General features: G+C 38.8%; 1 protein-coding gene across 1 annotated transcript in view; it reads left to right on the plus strand.

The window, feature by feature from the left end:
* Positions 1-321: 321 nt before the first annotated feature.
* PLOD2 (procollagen-lysine,2-oxoglutarate 5-dioxygenase 2) overlaps positions 322-17,321 on the plus strand; it is a 34,562-nt gene continuing 17,562 nt past the window's right edge. Inside the window, 7 exon segments of the mRNA XM_017726470.1 lie at positions 322-436; positions 1,885-2,021; positions 7,603-7,766; positions 8,914-9,026; positions 10,920-10,983; positions 11,750-11,847; positions 13,599-13,700. Coding sequence (XP_017581959.1) covers positions 401-436; positions 1,885-2,021; positions 7,603-7,766; positions 8,914-9,026; positions 10,920-10,983; positions 11,750-11,847; positions 13,599-13,700 — 714 coding nt within the window. The 5' untranslated portion in view covers positions 322-400.

A 17,321-nucleotide genomic window follows, 5' to 3' on the forward strand; every position in this document is an offset into this window, starting at 1 on the left:
ACAGGATTGTATCAGACTGAAAAGTAGTAAGGTATTTTTGTTTTGAAGACTTCTTCCTGTCCAGTAGTCATACTAGCTTTGTTTTTGTGAACTAGTTGTTTACAGAGTAGTTAGACTTACTTGCTTCCTCTTCCAGAGGATAATTTTAAGTACAGCACCTTGTCCATAGCAGTTGTTGTTTGCTAATGTCTCACACCTATACTGTGACAGTGTGTTTGCCTCCTCTCTTTGAATGAGAGACAGAAAGTCATAAAGCCCCCAGTCTAGTGCTGTTCATTGCATTTTTTGATATAAACTGTGCCCTGAAAGCATATTAATACATTTTCCTTCTTTTTCTTCCTCAGATAAACTACTAGTCTTTACTGTAGCAACTAAAGAAACCGATGGCTTTCACCGTTTCATGCAAACTGCAAAGCATTTCAACTACACAGTAAAGGTATTGTGTGTTTTGTACCAAGTATTTGTACTGTCCATGGTGTAAAACAGAACCAGTAAATGGTAGCTGACTTTGCCTTAGCTTCCTTGTGTGCTGGGACAGAGGGAAACACCAGCAGAGCTGCGGTGTGGGTAGGGCACTTGCTGCTCTCCCTGTTTTGTACCTGCTGATTCCCCTCTGAACCACCATGGGAGGGAGGTGCTTCCACTGCCATAGGAGCTATCGTGGTCAGCATTGCATCCTTCTCACTGACAGGTTCTGTCATATTTTATCACAAAGCCTTGTTTTTCAGTGTGGCCGATTTCATCTGCATGACTACTTCTGGGAGCTCTACTGCACTCCAGAACTTTCTATCCCTTTCCTTAAGCAAGGCTGGAATGCTGCTGCAAGGCAGGAGCGAGGGTCACAGCTGAAAACTTCACTGTGTTTCCCAGGAACCCGTAATTTCTGAGAGGACAATGCATGTTGTCATTCTTGCCAGCCTTTTCTGCCTTGCTTCACGCCTCCATATGACACGTACTTCAGCTGGCCTCTGCATGACCTTGGGAAAAAGGGAGGGCACTAACCTTCTAAACTTTCCCCACAAATTGGTTCTGCCAAGAGAAAATCCAGGAATTCAGATGCTGTTATGAAATTTTTCTGCTTACTTACCACAGTGCCTGCACTATAAATAGGAAATTTTTTGGGTCTTTTGACTTCTACCACTGAATTTGGAGAACTGAGAAGATCTTTCCTAATATGATAAAGCTATACTAAAGCACCTGAGCAGCCTGAGCTCTGGATACAACTTCTAGCTTTGCAGATTTGTCCAAAACATCATGCAATGTAGTTCTTCCAGGCTTTATGCGTTCCAAAAACATTATGTTCAAAACACATAAAAAGCTTATTTTTTTCCTTTCCTTTTTTGACATATAATCTTCTATAGTGCTTGGCTGGGAAGGAGTTTTATGTTTAGCTGAGTTTTAGCAGTGAGCTGTGTACTGGGAAACCTATCCTTTCCTTTCTGTACAAAAGGATTGAAGCTTGCAATTTTAATTAGTTACACCTTGATCCACCAAGGTCTTTTGTGCCTCCTGTTCCTAAAGTGATTTTATTGAATTTTAAAGTTCTCATTTAGAATGTTTTTCAAATGCAAATTTTGGAACAATCCTTAGCTTTTTTTTTCTATTTTTTTTTCTGAAGGAGACACATTTGAGTAAATGGCAGTAGCAGGCAATTGCTTGATTCTTATTTGGTTAAGAAATATCTCTCTCATGTTTTTGCAATGATGTCATTGTGATGAATGCTGCTTCAGACATGGAAAACTTACGATGCTGGAAGTGCTGGCTTGCTATGCTTTAATGTGTTGCTTCTGCTTTAGCATCTGTTTTCAATAAGGGTCTGCTTTAAAAAAGCCTCATGGGTTTGGGTACTAACAAGAAGTGCCTTTTTATTTTTCCTTTTTCCAGGTTCTTGGAAAAGGTGAAGAGTGGAAAGGTGGTGAGCTGCCCAACTCTATTGGCGGAGGGCAGAAAGTTCGACTGCTGAAAGAAGGCATTGGAAGCTATGCTGATCAAGAGGACTTGGTTGTACTGTTTGTTGAATGGTGAGCAAACCTGGCTTCTTGTCTTTATATTTTAGTTTGGGTAGACATGCAAAAGTAGCTGCTGTGACATGCTGAAAGTTGCATGATGCTTTTGTTCCTTGCTGTTTTATTTGAGAGAGTTTGTGTCTTTTTTCCTTCATTCATAAAAATAGATTGCTTTTGGAGCAATTGTTACTTTTTAACAGATTTACAGCTGTAAGAGTTGTTCATAGTTCTGCTGCCTCGAGGGGGTACAAAAATGTTACTGGGAGCTGACAGGCTTTTAGGCAAGCATTTTTCCTCTCCCCGTTCAGCTGCAGTGAGAGCAGGATGTGGCTGCAGGCTGGGAGTGTGGATGGGAGGGGAAGCAAAAGCAGCTCCAGAAGTAAAGTGGCCAGTAGGAACCAGAGGCATTACCTTGTTCCATGAAGTAACAGTGGTATGGAGGAAGCTGGAAAATGGGTCCCTGAGGAAAGCATTTAACAGGAGAACTTCTTTTACATGTTAGAGAACTGAAACAAGAGGCTTGGTGTCAGATGTAGCCTGGTGCCTATATGATCTGTGTGGTGGAAGGATGCAGAGACAGTACTGGTGCAGGTGCCAGATTATAGCTCATAGCACAGCTATGCTTGAACATCCTCCCTGGAGGCCAGATAGGTTTCTCCCTGTCACAGAAAACATGGAGCTTAAACATGTTCAAATCACACTTTCTCCATTGATTCCCTCTGCTCTTCCTCTTATTTTCCTCCTGTGACAACAGCAGGATCAGAGTAGCTCAGAATCCAGCTTGCAGCAGACACCAGACTCTTCCATGCTAATGTTAACTGGAGCAGGGTCACAGGTCTGAAATAATCCCTCAAGGAAGGCGTGGGACTGAGTCTTGAATCAGGGACAGGAAGCTCCAGTTGCAGACAGGCTGCCTTGTAGAGAGGTAGCTGAGTGTGAGCTTGGAGAGGGTCATGTATGAGTTCACCCATGCTGCTGTTACCCAGTCTTGTTGGAATGTCTGCTCCAGAGTTCTCTTTCAGCTTTTAACCTGCTTTATTTATTTAAAATTTGACAGCTGAAGAAATTTAAAGACACTTTTTCAAGGCAGGAGCTTGGCAGAATTTGCACAGCAGACATCATCACAAGGCAAAATGGCTGGACAGTGGCATATTATGGAAAATTAATTTGTTGTTTTGCATAAGTTAACACTTCAGAAAAGTTGAAGTAGCTTATTAAACTGGTAGCAGATTCAAATATGTTACTCAATTTTCTGTTCCGATTTTACCTCTTGTGATGAGTAAAAGAAATACCTAGAAAGCAAAAAATCTAAATAATTTTCACTAAATTATAAGCATTACAAGGGATGCTTATTATGCTGAATATTTTCTTTGTCTACTTAGGTCTGTAAAAGTAACATCGTTTAGAGGTACACATTCAGTTTTTGAATTTCTTTTCCTATTGACTTGATCAATTTTGTATTTATTAAGTGGAAAAAGTATCTTTCTAGAAGTAAATACATTCATGTTTGTTCGTAGCGTTGTCCTACTAATCATAAAGAACTGAAACTTTTAAAGGTTTATTTGAAAGATTTTTTTTCTGTACTAAAGCTCAGATGAATCAAACATTTCCCAAATGTTTTCTGCCTACATTGAATTTCTTTGTTTCTGGATTTATTATCCTGATTAATAACTATTTTCTTCCTATATGGTAAAATATGCAAATTTATTATCACATTGGTACCAGGGTCTAGCTCAGATTTTCTCTATCATAATTTACTCTCTGGAGGGGCAGGCTGTCTGCTGGCATGGGTGACAGAGTACAGAGGACCATGTGTGTTGAAGTGCAGAAACTATAATCTTTCTTCCCATGAAAAATCCCAGGATTTAAGCCTCCCAAGTTCCTGAGGTCTGAAATTCCAAGTACATATTTATTTAAAGCTGGTGGAACTGATTCCAGATAGGAGAGAAAAAAAGTTTGCTGATTCTAGCATTATATTTTAATTCTAGTGGGCTTTTTCATTTCCAGAAATCCTGGTTTGCAATTTAAGCATTGATCAATGTAGCAGTAAGTTTGGAAAAGACAAATGTCATGAACTTCCTTTCTTCTTAAAGTGTTTTTTATTATATTCATTGTGAAGCATTTGGAATATTAATCTTGGGGGTGGGGAAAGGAAATGTCTGGTTTGCTTACTGTAACTAGGCAAGTTCTAGGGAACTATTTACTTAAACTTCGTTTCTTGGTTTTTTGTTGTTTGTTTTTTGTTTGTTTGGTTTTTTTGAGCAGTTTGTTATATGGCTCAGAATTCTGGAAATAGTTTGAGCCTCTTCTGTGGACAGCTTGTGCCTGTGTGTAGATAGCAAAATGCCTGCAGATGGAACACTATTTAAATTAGGCTTGTTTTTGCTCGAGCTAACTACTGGTTTATTTTGGACCATTTCAGATTGAACTGGCTAATGGCCAGCGTAGACTGGATAAATTGGTTGGTGCTGTGACTGTTCATCCAGAACTTCCACAGCCATCTCTTTGTATCGTGGAAGAATTTTGAAGCTTCTCAGTTTGTTGTTTGTTTTGTTGTATTTTTTTCTACATTTGTCTGAAACGAAGGGATAATTATATTTTCTATGTATCTCAAAATAGTTAAGGTGTGATCCTGGTGGGGGTACAGTCTAAGTGACAAAATAGCTGTGTGGCTGACGTTGCTAGTCACTAGTAGGCACTCTCTCACTCGTATTTTGAGCTCTTAACCTGCAGCTCCAAGAGCAGCAAGTTCTCACTGTTAAAGTTGTGGATGCAAAAATTCCATGGTCAGTTCTAGAGCACCTGGGTCTCCATTGCTGTTTTCCTGTGTTGCTGGGAGTGCAGGGTGCATAGCCAGGATGCTTTGCTGCTGTGAAAGAGGGGGAAGGAGGGGTGGATTCCAGTCCCAAGCATTTGCCATCTGGGAGCTTCAGGAAATGGGATTAGGTTGTGGAAAGTTTCTGGGTTTGGTTTTGTTTTGTTTTTTTTCTTGCTTTCTACTTAATTGGAGGGCTTTATGAAGAATAAATAGAAGAGTATCTGAGCTTTTCCTGGTTGCCAAGGAAGCCTGCTTTTTCCTGCATATATCCACACTCTCTTTTCCCTGTCAAATTTTGAAGTCCTATTTGAAGTAAGTCATTGCATCACCTCTAATAACAGTATAAACTGTCAAGGATACTCCTGGGACCTGTTTTGTGATGGTCTTAGTGGTGTAGACCTGAAGTGAATCCTCCCTTACAGCAGGAGGTGAGGTTTGAATAGGCTGAATGCAATCTGACATAGCAGGCAAACAAGGCAAATGATGCATTTACAGGTGTTCAGAAATTTTCTTTTTGCCTGGAGAGAAAAGTGTGAGCCTCATCAAGCAGCTTATGAGGACATTGGCAGCAAGGGGTAGAAGGCTGGTGGAGGTCCTGCTCAGGAAGAGGTGTGGTGACAGCATGTCACCTCTTGTCAAAACAGAGGGCCTTGAACATTAATGAAAAATGTGGCTTCATGCTGGATTAATAGTGCTGCATAATATCCATTGCAGTTTAGCAGCTCAGCACTGGGTTTAGGATTATAAACTGTGTTGTGTTAAGTAGCATATCCCTTTCACAAGCAGAGCCTGTGGCTGGCCCAGCATGTTGCTAACTTTGGCTTTCTTTTACAGAATGAGAGTCCTTGGAAGCAATGTTCCAGGGTGTTTGGTTCCTTCCTGTAAGTCATAGCAGCAGCAGCACTAACCTGATCACAGAGGAGAAGCACAGCCTGCCATAAACTATTAAGTTAAAGCCTCAGACAGATCTCTTTTTGTCTGTCTTCAACGTGTCTCCTGTTTCTTGTGTGTTTCAGTCTGGCATTGAGTCAGGCTACAGAAATTCGGTGGAAAAGGGAGTGAAGTGTATTCCTGTAAATTTGGGCAGAAACAGGCATTTTTTGTGAAACTGGGGAAGGTCCAAAATGTACAATTTCTTTCATGCGTTCTTCTGCCAAAGTTGCAGAAAAACATAAGTGTTTTCAGAAAACCACGTACTTATATAGACTACATAACATGCTTCCTCTCCAGGGTTCATACTTTGCTTTGTGGTGAAAATCTTTTTTTACATTTGTAAGCCAGCTGTTGTTCAGTTCTCTTAGGCCAATTTCATGAAATCCTCTTTAAAGAAAAGACATCTTGAATAATTTCAGGTCTGTAATAAAGGAGTACCATAAGTCAGTAATGCTTGATCTGTTGGCACTGTTGCTGGGTAATACATTGCAATGTTCTGTGTACTGCAGGTGGAGTCCTAGTTAGCTGCTGTCCTGGTTAGCCCAGCTGAAAGGCTTTGCAAGAAAAGTCTTGGTTAAGGTTAGACCTTGGTTTTTGGTAGCTATAATGTTATAAGGGCTGGTGATTTTTAATTTCTAAGGTATGTGTGTAGAGTAAGAATATTCCTGCATTCAGATGAGGGAACTGAAAAGTTGAGATGCTGCCAGTAAAATATTTTGCTGCTGCAGCCAGAGACTAATCTGTGATGTGATTCCAATCTCACTGTGTCATTCCTCATGCTGTATAAAGAGAACCTTGAAGTGGGAGGCATTGGCACAGGTCATCCAGAGAAGTTGTGGATGCCCAATCCCTGGCAAATTCCAAGTTCCAGGCGAGGTTGGATGGGGTTTTGAGCAGACTGGTCTAGTGTGTGGCATCCCTTCCTATGGTGGGGGGATTGGTTTGTTTGCTTGGTTTGGTTGGTTGTGTTCCCAACCCCCTGTGCCCGCCAGGCATTGGTTTAGATTTGGTTCAGCCACAAGAAACCACCAGGCTTGGGATACTCCATTCTTACAGGACCTTCGCCAAACCCAGGCAGGTTTCGTTCTGGTTTGGCACACTGGTGACCTTCGTCTGTGGGTAACAGCCAAAGATGAGCCCTCCACCTTTAGGCCTTTATCCTCAATAGGAATTGAGACTTAAATCTGATCAAGCTGTAAAGGCAAGTGAAGTTTTTCATAAATAGATATTGTGATGCTTTGAGCCTTTAAAGTCTTCAGCATGTTAAAGAGGTTGTAGGAGAAAGATCTATGTATTGTCAGGATGCAATACACTTTTTATGGGCAACTAGACTTCATTGAGATCTAAGTGCATTCTTGATAAGGCTTTTCAGAAAAGTCAGGGCTGTTCTGTTTTGGAGCAAGATCTGGATTTTCCCAGTGAAAACTACCCAAGTCATCTCTCAGTCCACTCTTTCATTTGTTAAGGTTTGATTTCTTTTTTAAAATTTTTATTCTTAAAAACATAAAGAGTTTTCTAAAGGGAAAAAAAGTATTTTTTTACTCAAAATACCTGAAACAGGAAAATCAGTTTCAGGTAGACAAAATCTGAAGAAAAAAGAATGTCCAAAATGTGAAAGTTAAAAAGCAGGAGGGGAAACTACTTTGGATAAATAGTACTGATCGAAGTTTCTCTCCTAGAAGGGTATAGAATTTTTACACGTTGGTTAAATATGATTTAGTTGAGTCATTTTTCAGAATAAAAGGGCTGTTTGATTTTTAAGTTTGGATAGTCCAATGACTTCTTTTGAACACAGAAACATTAAACTTAAGCTAACCTAATAGATGTATTTTCTTTCCTTTTAAGCTATGATGTTATCTTTGCTGGGGGCCCTGAAGAACTGCTAAAGAAATTTCAGGAAACTAATCATAGAGTGGTGTTTGCAGCAGATGGACTAATTTGGCCAGATAAAAGGCTGGCTGACAAGTATCCTGTTGTCCGGAGTGGAAAACGATTCCTGAACTCAGGAGGCAAGTGTGATCCTCAAATACTTGAACATGACCCACCTCTGTTATCTGTTCTGTGTATTTGTTGTGTGTGGAGCTGTTCCTGAACTTCCCAAGTATAAAATAGAGGACATAGAAATGCTTTTATCTTCCTCCCCTCCCCTCCCCTCCCCTCCTCGAATAGCTCCTCTTCTGTGCTGAGGCATAGTTTTCATTCAAATTTGCAGTGTGTGTTTGGCAATAACTTGCAAAAAGCAGATAAATACAGTAAGGGTCTAGCAAGCAACTGTGCGTGGCAGCGAGATGCTGTGCAAGGATGACCCCATTGCTTCAGAAACAATGCAGAGTACAAGCCCAGGCAAAGCAGCATGGGCTATCTATAGGCACAGTTTAGCCTGGTTGCAGAATTCCCTCACTCAGCTGCCTGGTTTCTGGAGGTCTCTGCACGTGGGGTGGATGTGCTGGCAGCTCTGCCTGGCCTCTCAGCATGGCTTGCACAGCTCCTTCTAAAAAGAGTGGGAGCTACTCCTGTTAATCTCAATGATGGATTAATTCTGGGATCCTCCTTCAAATGCTAGCTTGCTAATAATTTTGCACTTGATTAATACATGCACTGATATGGATACTGTGCTCTGTAGCAGCTTTTGAGTGTGTCATTTCTGGGGCACCCTTCTTCAATGTGCAGACCTGGGACTGTCCCTGTTTCTTTCCCTCACCTATGTGCCCTATCTTTTTTATTTTGGTGTATATTGGTTTTGAGTTGGACTCTCACTGGATTTCTGGCAATATTAGATTCAGACATCTCTGCCAGTAAGAAGTGATTGATGAAAATGAAACTTTTGCCACAGATGGGCTTCTTGGGAAAAGTGATAATCTGATATCATGCTTTGGTGTTCTCAGGACTATCCTAGACAGATCAGATGTATTTTTTCCATTAAAATACCATTAGTATAAAAATAACCATTAATTATTAACTTTTTGAAACAGACCTGTTACATACCTCAGGAAGAAGGTATGTAACAATGTAAGAAGGTACTGGGCTTTTGAGCCAAGTTTCATAAATTTCATACTTTTTCTTTACTGGCACCACTCAGAATGAAGCCCCTGATTGGTAGATGTTGGCAGGGTAATGTTTTGTATGGAAATAACCTATGTGTGTGTGATGTTGCAGGATTTATTGGTTATGCTCCATACATAAATCGTATTGTGCAGCAATGGAATCTGCAGGATAATGATGATGACCAGCTGTTTTACACCAAAATCTATGTTGACCCATTGGCAAGGGTAGGTAGTAACTCGCTTTCTCATTTCTTTCTGATTGAAATAACATGCTGCTCCTCATAAAACACTGGGGGATGAAAAGAAAAGGAATGCTGTCTTTTTATACTGGAGTGCCATGTTGACAGTTGTGTTTGTTCTCCTGAGGTTCCTACTGCTGGAATGATGAACAGACTCACAAAGGGTCATGACTTGATATATTATTTCAGACTGTCTTCAGACCCAGGCAGGTTGTGCTTCATTGTTAGAAATAACAGCTCTGAGGTATATGATCAGACACATTCATCTCAATGAGGGTACCATGTACTTGGCAGTTTGATGGCCAGAGAATGTGGCATTTTTCCAGGGTGTCACTGAACTACTTGCTGAATCCAGTGTTTTATATTCTGGCTTGCTGCCATTTCAGATCCTGCCTTCAGCTTTTTGTGCAAATATGTTCAATAAAGCTGCATTGTAAATTTTTGGTGAAGACCTCTCTGTGCTCTCCCTTAACAAAGTCCTCTGCTGAATAACACCATTAGAGCATGACAGATGTCGGAGGCATGTCCCTGATGCTGGAAGAAAGAGGGATAAGGAAAGTTAACAATATATTGGTGCAAAAAAGTCTTTAGAAGCTGATATAGCAGAATTTTGAGAAAGATTTTGGTAATTTGTATGGTTAAGGCAGATGCAAAGTTCTTGAGATATATATGTGTTGTTTCTGGCATAACGTAATGGAAAACCAGGTCTGCTTGGATACAGATTCAGAAATAGAGTAGAATATTTCTGTTGGAAGAGACCTACAGTGATCATCTAGTCCAACTGGCTGACCAGTATGGGACTGACCAAAAGCTGAAGTGTGTTACTAAGGTCATTGCCCAAATGCTTTTTAAGCGCTTGACAGGCTTGGAGGTATTGACAACCTCTCTAGGAACTGATCCAGGGTTTGACCACCCTCTTCATGAAAAAATGTTTCCTAATGTCCAGTCTGAACCTTCCCTGGTGCAGCTTTGAACCATTCCCACCAGGTTAGCAGCTCCCTCTCCCCTTCCCCTCCTCAGGAAGCTGCAGGGAGCACAGAGATGGCCCCTCAGCCTGCTCCTCTAAACTAGACAAACCTCAGCTGCTCCTCATAGGAAATTCCTTCCAGCCTTTAGTGTCTGAATTGCTTTTATGCAAGTTAAGTCAGATGCCGATTGAAAAGACAGGGTGTAGAGATATTAAAGCTGATTTCTGCATCCAAGTCAGGAGTAATATAATTAGTTGTCTAAACAGATTGTCTCCTAGACCAAAGCTGTGTATCTGTGCAGAGCACTGCTGCACCATGGTTCAAAACACTTCCATGGTGCTTACTATACATCACCACCAATTCTTTGTATAGTAATAATATGCCCAATGCTGTAGAATACGTAAGAAAATCTTGGAAGACCAAAACAAAGGATGTCATCTGTGTAGGGGTTTTTAAGTATGTTTTAAATGTTACATACTGGAATCAACATTTTAAAGATGGTGAAACATGGTATTTAAAGTAAGAATCTAGCTAGGATTAGTAATACAACATTAGGAACATGTTTTAAATTTGACTTTTGCATTTTTATGATTCTGAAACGCAGTATGTTTTGTTTCCTGGCCAAGACTTGTTAAATTGTTTTTAAGACACAAATTGTCTTTGGCTTATACTGCTAAATTGCAGTTCCTGTGGAGAGTTATGACCTTTATCCTTCAAGTTTAAAGTTTCTGCACATGCAAAACCGATTGCTATACAACTGCGCAACTTGGGAATACAGAAGAAGGTAACAATGTAAAGAATGTAAAGAGTCATTTTCCCTGACTCCTTGCTGCCACTGTGGTGTAACTGCAATGTTACTGTAAAAACATTGGCTTTAGAACACCTCAACATCTTTGGTGCTTTGATTTCAGGAGCGCATTAACATTACTTTGGACCACAAATGTGCAATTTTCCAGACCCTAAATGGAGCTGTTGGTATGTATATGATCTGCACATTGTGTGTTTGATTAACTGTTATTAACAATTTTTTTGCTTAACCATGAATGTGGTTCCTTAAACATGTGCTTATTTTAAGGAAATATTTGGTTGGGTAGACTTGATCACCAGATTAGTTACAGGTCTTTTGGGTTGATTATTGAATTCTCTCATTGAAAAAATATTTTATTTAAAATAGGAAAAATAGTTCTAAATAAATGAAGTTGGCAGTAAATAGAGTTAAGGACCATTTTTCCATCTGCCTTTCAAAAACTTAATTACAGGAGTAAGATTAGTAATTAAAATTGTATTTTAGATGCAAATGGCTATACATAGTGAAGTTGAATGTGGAATAATGTAGAATTTCCTGCATTTAACTGTCATGAATTTAAATGGAAAAATGTATCTGTGCAAAACTTCCTTTCTTACATTTGGCCTTCCATTATGGAATAAATTTTTGTAGTCAGATCATATCTGAAATAACTATGATTTCTCTATAAATTGCATTTGCACTAAATTAGAATTATTTTTAAAGCAGATTTTATTCTAATACTTAAGCTGCTGATGAGAAATGAAGTTTGATGTCACCTTATTTATCATAAGGATATTAGAATTCAAGATCTAGTTTAAAAAAATGAACAAAAGCTTCTAAATAAGACTGACAATGATTGCAATAGCAAGGTATATTGTATCAGCAAGGACTTAAAGAACTCTGAAATTTTAGCTTTTATTTATGAACTTCCTATACTGCTTTGTTGATTTGCAGATGAAGTCCTTTTGAAATTTGAAGAAGGAAAAGTAAGAGCAAGGAATTCAGTGTATGACACCCTACCAGTCACCATTCATGGAAATGGTCCAACTAAAGTGAGTGACAGTTTGGTTTTATTTTCCTGTAAAATCACAACATTATTGGAGGCAAAAAACCAAGGATAGAAGAGTATGAAACAACATACACATTTCCATTTAATGTTATTAGTAATTGAGAGGATAAAACCCCCATTCTGATTCATGCTATTCTGATGTCACTGTAACTTGATAGTTTTGCTGAAACAACTAATTCTGCTCCCAAGTTCATTGTAGCCTGGGATGTTAGAAGCAAGTAAGCTTTTGTTAATTTGTTCACTAACACAAAGCTGTTCTTGAAGCTAGTGAGCAATCTCTATCTGGTTATTAAATGGCAATCAGAAGAATAGGATAATCTCACCAGGAGTGACAGGCTGGGATACAAAACAGTAACACATCTGTTCCTAACCTAGACCCAGGTGTGTGTATACACATATATAAAAAAGAAATTGTATTAGGCACAAGAAAAAGCCTCTATGTAAGTGTGTGTGTATCTATCTAGGTCCACGTGTGGCTGGCTTTTGCTGTTGCCTTCAGTGTCGCTGATCCCTGCCATCAGTGTGCCCGTGGCTTGCCAGCTTTGGGCGTGTGGTAGGACACTGTCTGCCCTGTGAAATAGCTATTCTGACAGATTCTGTTCATGTGTATGGATTCAGTGGTTTAGAGGTCCCTGAACCGTTTCTCTGAGAGAAATGGCTGTGTTTTGGTAATATGGCAGTTTCACCTTCTTGTTCTAAGCCAAAGAAGTGTAAAGGTGTATCTTTTATAGTAGTGTCTGTTGGCTGAAGGATTGGGCATGGCTACTTTCTAATTTCTTCTGAATAAATGTTCCTTACTGTAGCTCCTTACTTTCAGAAAAAATGCCTTTCAGAAGAATGAAGTAGAGTTTGAAACTCATGAATATCCCAGGGAATGCTGCTACGTTGTTTTTGCACTTGTATTTTGATTTTGCTATTGGTGAATAGAATGATGATTTTATCTGTTAGGCTTATAACTACTCAGTAGAGATGAAATGTATGACAAATTCCTTCCATATTGCTATTTTTGCCTCAATTAAATCCTCAAATTCTGTCATCACTGACTTTGCTGACGTTGCCAATGAAAAGAAAGGTTCTGTATTTTACATTTGGGCAAACAGCTTAGGATGGAACAACTTCTACTAATCCATGTGTTATGGTACATTAAAAAAAATTCAACCTCTGCCTGTAGTGGTGTTTTAAAAACAAAGAGGAAGCTCTTTCTATGCATCACTTTTTCAGTGTGGCTAAATTCTTCTGTTTTAAACATAGAATTGAATCAAGAAGATGACGGTATGCTAGGGTTGGAAAAAGTTTTCACCAGTTAGTAAATAAACCAGCATGAAGATAAGTCCCAGAATTAACTCCTAGTAGTTAAGTTTTTTGTTTGTAAGATGCTTCTTTTTTCGTATTTCATCTCTCTAATTTTCATATTAGTAAACTGCATTGGTTAGATGCACTTCTTGAAATGGATACCAAATTATTCTCACATTCTGACATGTAATACTTTTATTTTTCACCCCAAGTGCATGTCATTTTTATGAAATACTCATTTTTGTAGACTTCATGGTACATATATAATCTGTTTTGTAAACGAAAAAGAATAGTTTTTTACCTGCAGATTTTGTATGTCTGTTTCTAGTCAGTTGCCTTTAGTTACAAGTGATTAAATGAATAAACCTGAATTTTTTGAAAGGTACAGATCATCCTTTGCAAGCATCTGTCATTAATTTGAATTGTTCATTTATTTACCAGATTCACCTGAATTATTTGGGAAACTATATTCCTAATGCTTGGACACGGGAAACTGGTTGCAGTATTTGTGATTTAGACTTACTAGACCTGTCAGCAGTAAAGGTAAGAATACTCTTCACTGGAACAAAGCCCTTTTGGGTACAGTTGATAGGTGTTTAGTGATTTCTGAGGCCAAGTGGCTTCCTTATGCAATATTGTTTTACTACTTTCAGGAATGTTTTTATGCATGTCTTTTAATACAGGTTTTCACAGTATTACTGAAGATGATGCCATCCCCAAAAGCCCTCCAGATCTTCACCTCCGTTCAGTGAGAGTGAATGAACAATTTTTGAATTGTGCAAGGTTCAAGAGAATAATTAGATTTTTGGGAGAGGTAGAAAAATTGTTTAGATATTTCAGATTTTTAGCAGCAGACCTAAAAAACACTCAATATGCATCATTTGAACAACTTCTGTTACAAATAGAGTTTAGTAGTTAACTAACATGATTACAATTACTATTTTCTGAGATTAAATGATCAAAACTGCTTTACACTGAAGATGACAATACAGATATTTTTACTATATAAGCTAGTGTATTTCTATAGAAAAAAATCTGATGCAATTGAGACTGGATTTCAGTACAGTTTTCAGAACTCTTGTAGGACAAACACACACACACACACACGGCATGTGTGTATATCCAGTACTTGGCAGCTTCGGCTCTTTCACTCCAAGCATGATGTCTTTCATGTCTCTATAAATATTTCAGCTTGTACACAATAAATTTGAGGCAGAGTAAATACTAAGCTCTACCATGTGGAATTGTAAGACTTGGATGAAAAAGTAAATTCTGATTATTCCTAACAGGCTCTTTCCAGCAGCTGTTTCATTTAATTTCTGTATTGAAGATTAGAATGAGAACAGGTCTTAGAAGGTCACGCTGAGGATAGCATGTAGTGGCTTGTTATCTTTATAATGAAAGGAAAAAGTGAAAGAATTTCTAGGCAATAAGTTGCTAATGGACTGGAATATAAACTCAAAAAGTTATTTGCTGGAATTTTAATAACTTTCAGATTCTTTCTATATTTTTAAATTTTATTTTTGCTTTTTAAGATAAACATTTGAATGGGCTTCTAATTAGGTAGTGATTTAACTCCCATCATAAAATTTACCTGAGGAAAGGATGTTGTCAAAGTTTTTTTTCCAGTGGTGTTCGTAATTAAGACATGGTTTTGGAGCAGTTAAATCTTAAAGCCGGTAAGGGGGATGCAATGATTTGCTGGATAGCTTCCTATAGTTTATGTACATCTACTTGGAATGTGTCTTCTTTACTGTAGTCCATTCCTTGGACTTCATGCCTCACTCCCTCTGCCAGCAGAAATAGCAAGGCTTTTCCTTGGCCTCAGTGGAAGTGTTTACTTCATGCATTTCTGAGTACCTGCAGTATTTCATTTTCTGAACGCGCTCTCTGTTCAGGCCTGTCTGGTTGCTACTTAAGGAGAAATTTTCACTGAAAAGAGCAGTACCCGCTCTGTGCCTCTAATAATTTTCTCCATGTTGTTTTATTTATCTGACTGCATTTTTACATTCATATCTTCTGAGAATTTTGCTTGTTTTTTTGGGGTTGCCTGCAAAGGAGCCGAGAGGTACATGTGCAGGGTCTTTTACTCAGTTCTTGTCCTCGTGACAGAAATAGAATCTCCTGGGCTGCGATCATGGCTGAGGTGTGGAAAAACTCAGTAACTGCTATCTTCTGGTAATGTCAGCAGCCTGTCCACCCTCAAATTAGCTGCCTGTTCAGGTAGAAGCAGCATAATGGAAAATAAGTTGAAGAGTGCACCTGGACTCAATAAGTGCAAATTTTTGCCACTTTCTCACGGGATTTTTGTTTTGGCTTTTGGTTTTTTTTTCTGAAACCTAAATTAAGTTTGTTGCCCAGTTTAATCTCCCTTGAACTGCTTTTAAGTTCTAAAACTTATTACTGGATTGGAGACTTTCCAGTGCAGCTGAAAAGGATGACCTTGCTCATCTTCTCATTTCACTGGCAACCCTTGTGGAAAGAGATCCTGGACTTTGCTCTGTGTAATTGTACTGAGACATTGTCCTGTATTTCTTCCAAGAATTGTCATACACTCAACTACTACTTAGAAAAAGTAAACTTTAAAAAGTCAAATATATGACCTCACTGAAAATGAGAAAATCTATCAGAGAAAATGTAGCATCTGGGTGCAGACTGGTTTTGCTGAGAGGCAACTTCTGATTTCATATACTCACAATTCTCATTGTGACCTAGATTCAGATTATGCAGTAACAACTCTTTGTGGTTAAGCCACGGTCTAGATTGATGAATTCTGTGCTTTGAGGACATGCAGTTTACAGGAATTCTTACTCCTAATTTTTTAAACACTATTTTGCTTTGGTCACACTGAGATTTCATTGTAGACCCAAGCGGTTCATATTTCAGTGTACTGAAGCAGTGTCAGTAATTCCTCTTTGTTCCTACAGCCTTTGCACATTCAGCCTGAACCTCTTTCTCTTTCCCCTGGAGAATAAGGGTAGAATGACTCAGAATTAGAAAAATGTACGAAAGGCAATTACTGCAGCTGTTCTTCCACTGGTAGCACACGTGTGTGCTCAGCTTAGCCCGTGCAGCTTTCCTTGTCCCTGGCCATCAGTGGGACCAGTTCCTGTGACAGCCTCTGGGTGGTGACTACCAGAGAGTGGCACAGGTGCTTTGTTGGAGACACATCAGTGCACTCTTCGTCAGTTGTTTTGGAGTTATTGGGCTCTCTGTGTGGCTATACTTTCCTACCAACACTTATGAGGTTTGCAGATGCAGCTGTGAATAGGAGGTTGTCAGGGTAAACACTGGATGTTTCCGAGCTGGGGCATTCGCCAGGATGTTTCTGGGTTCCGATGTAGACGGTGACACTGTGAAACCTCAGCATGTGTTGATGGTTTATCCAGACACTTTTCAAGCGGGTGTTGGCCTGCTTAAAAAGCTAGCTGGCAGCCTTTTATACTCATACAAGGTTTCTCTGTGAGCCTTGTAATGGATTAGACTTTTATAGTAATTGTCTGGTTTAGAGATGGAAATAATTTTTAGTCAGTGTATTTGTTTGTGTGGGAGTTGAGGCCTTTGAAGGTTAAATTTCTTTGTCTTGCATAGTGCAATAATACACTTAAGGACTACAAAAAAGTGCTGTCTATGTTTCTTTTAGTGGTCAGGATCTCATGATCTCTGTCAAGCACATACAAAGCAGCCAAATACCATCAGAAGATTTCATGAATTCATATAAATAAGGTCCATAAAAGTTCAGTATTCTTGGATGTAAGGAGAGAAACTCTGTTAGTTTGTCAAAGGTCTTTCTAAAATCAGTGAGTAGGAAAGTAATGCAGAGGCCACTTAAAATGAATGGGGAGAAATAGTGCATGTACATTTATAGAAGGGTAACGCCGTCTTTGGCTGAAAGTATGGCTGAGTAAAATATTTTGTGGTATTTATTCTTTAATTATTTTTTAAAAATTGGTCTCCCCTATATTTTCTTGTAAATGTAATATATGTATGTACCTTGTTTTAAAAAAAAAGAATTTTCCATTCTGTTCTAGGTGTATCTACTTAAATGATTCTTTTGCTGTTTTAGTGTTTTTTTATAGTAAGAATTTTAAAAACCATAGTACATTATTTTCTACTTCCAGTCTCTGTTATTAAATTCAAAGAGTTTCCTATCAATACTAAATC

The sequence above is a fragment of the Corvus brachyrhynchos genome, unplaced genomic scaffold (assembly GCF_000691975.1).
Source record: "Corvus brachyrhynchos isolate BGI_N302 unplaced genomic scaffold, ASM69197v1 scaffold221, whole genome shotgun sequence".
Taxonomy (NCBI): Eukaryota; Metazoa; Chordata; class Aves; order Passeriformes; family Corvidae; genus Corvus; species Corvus brachyrhynchos.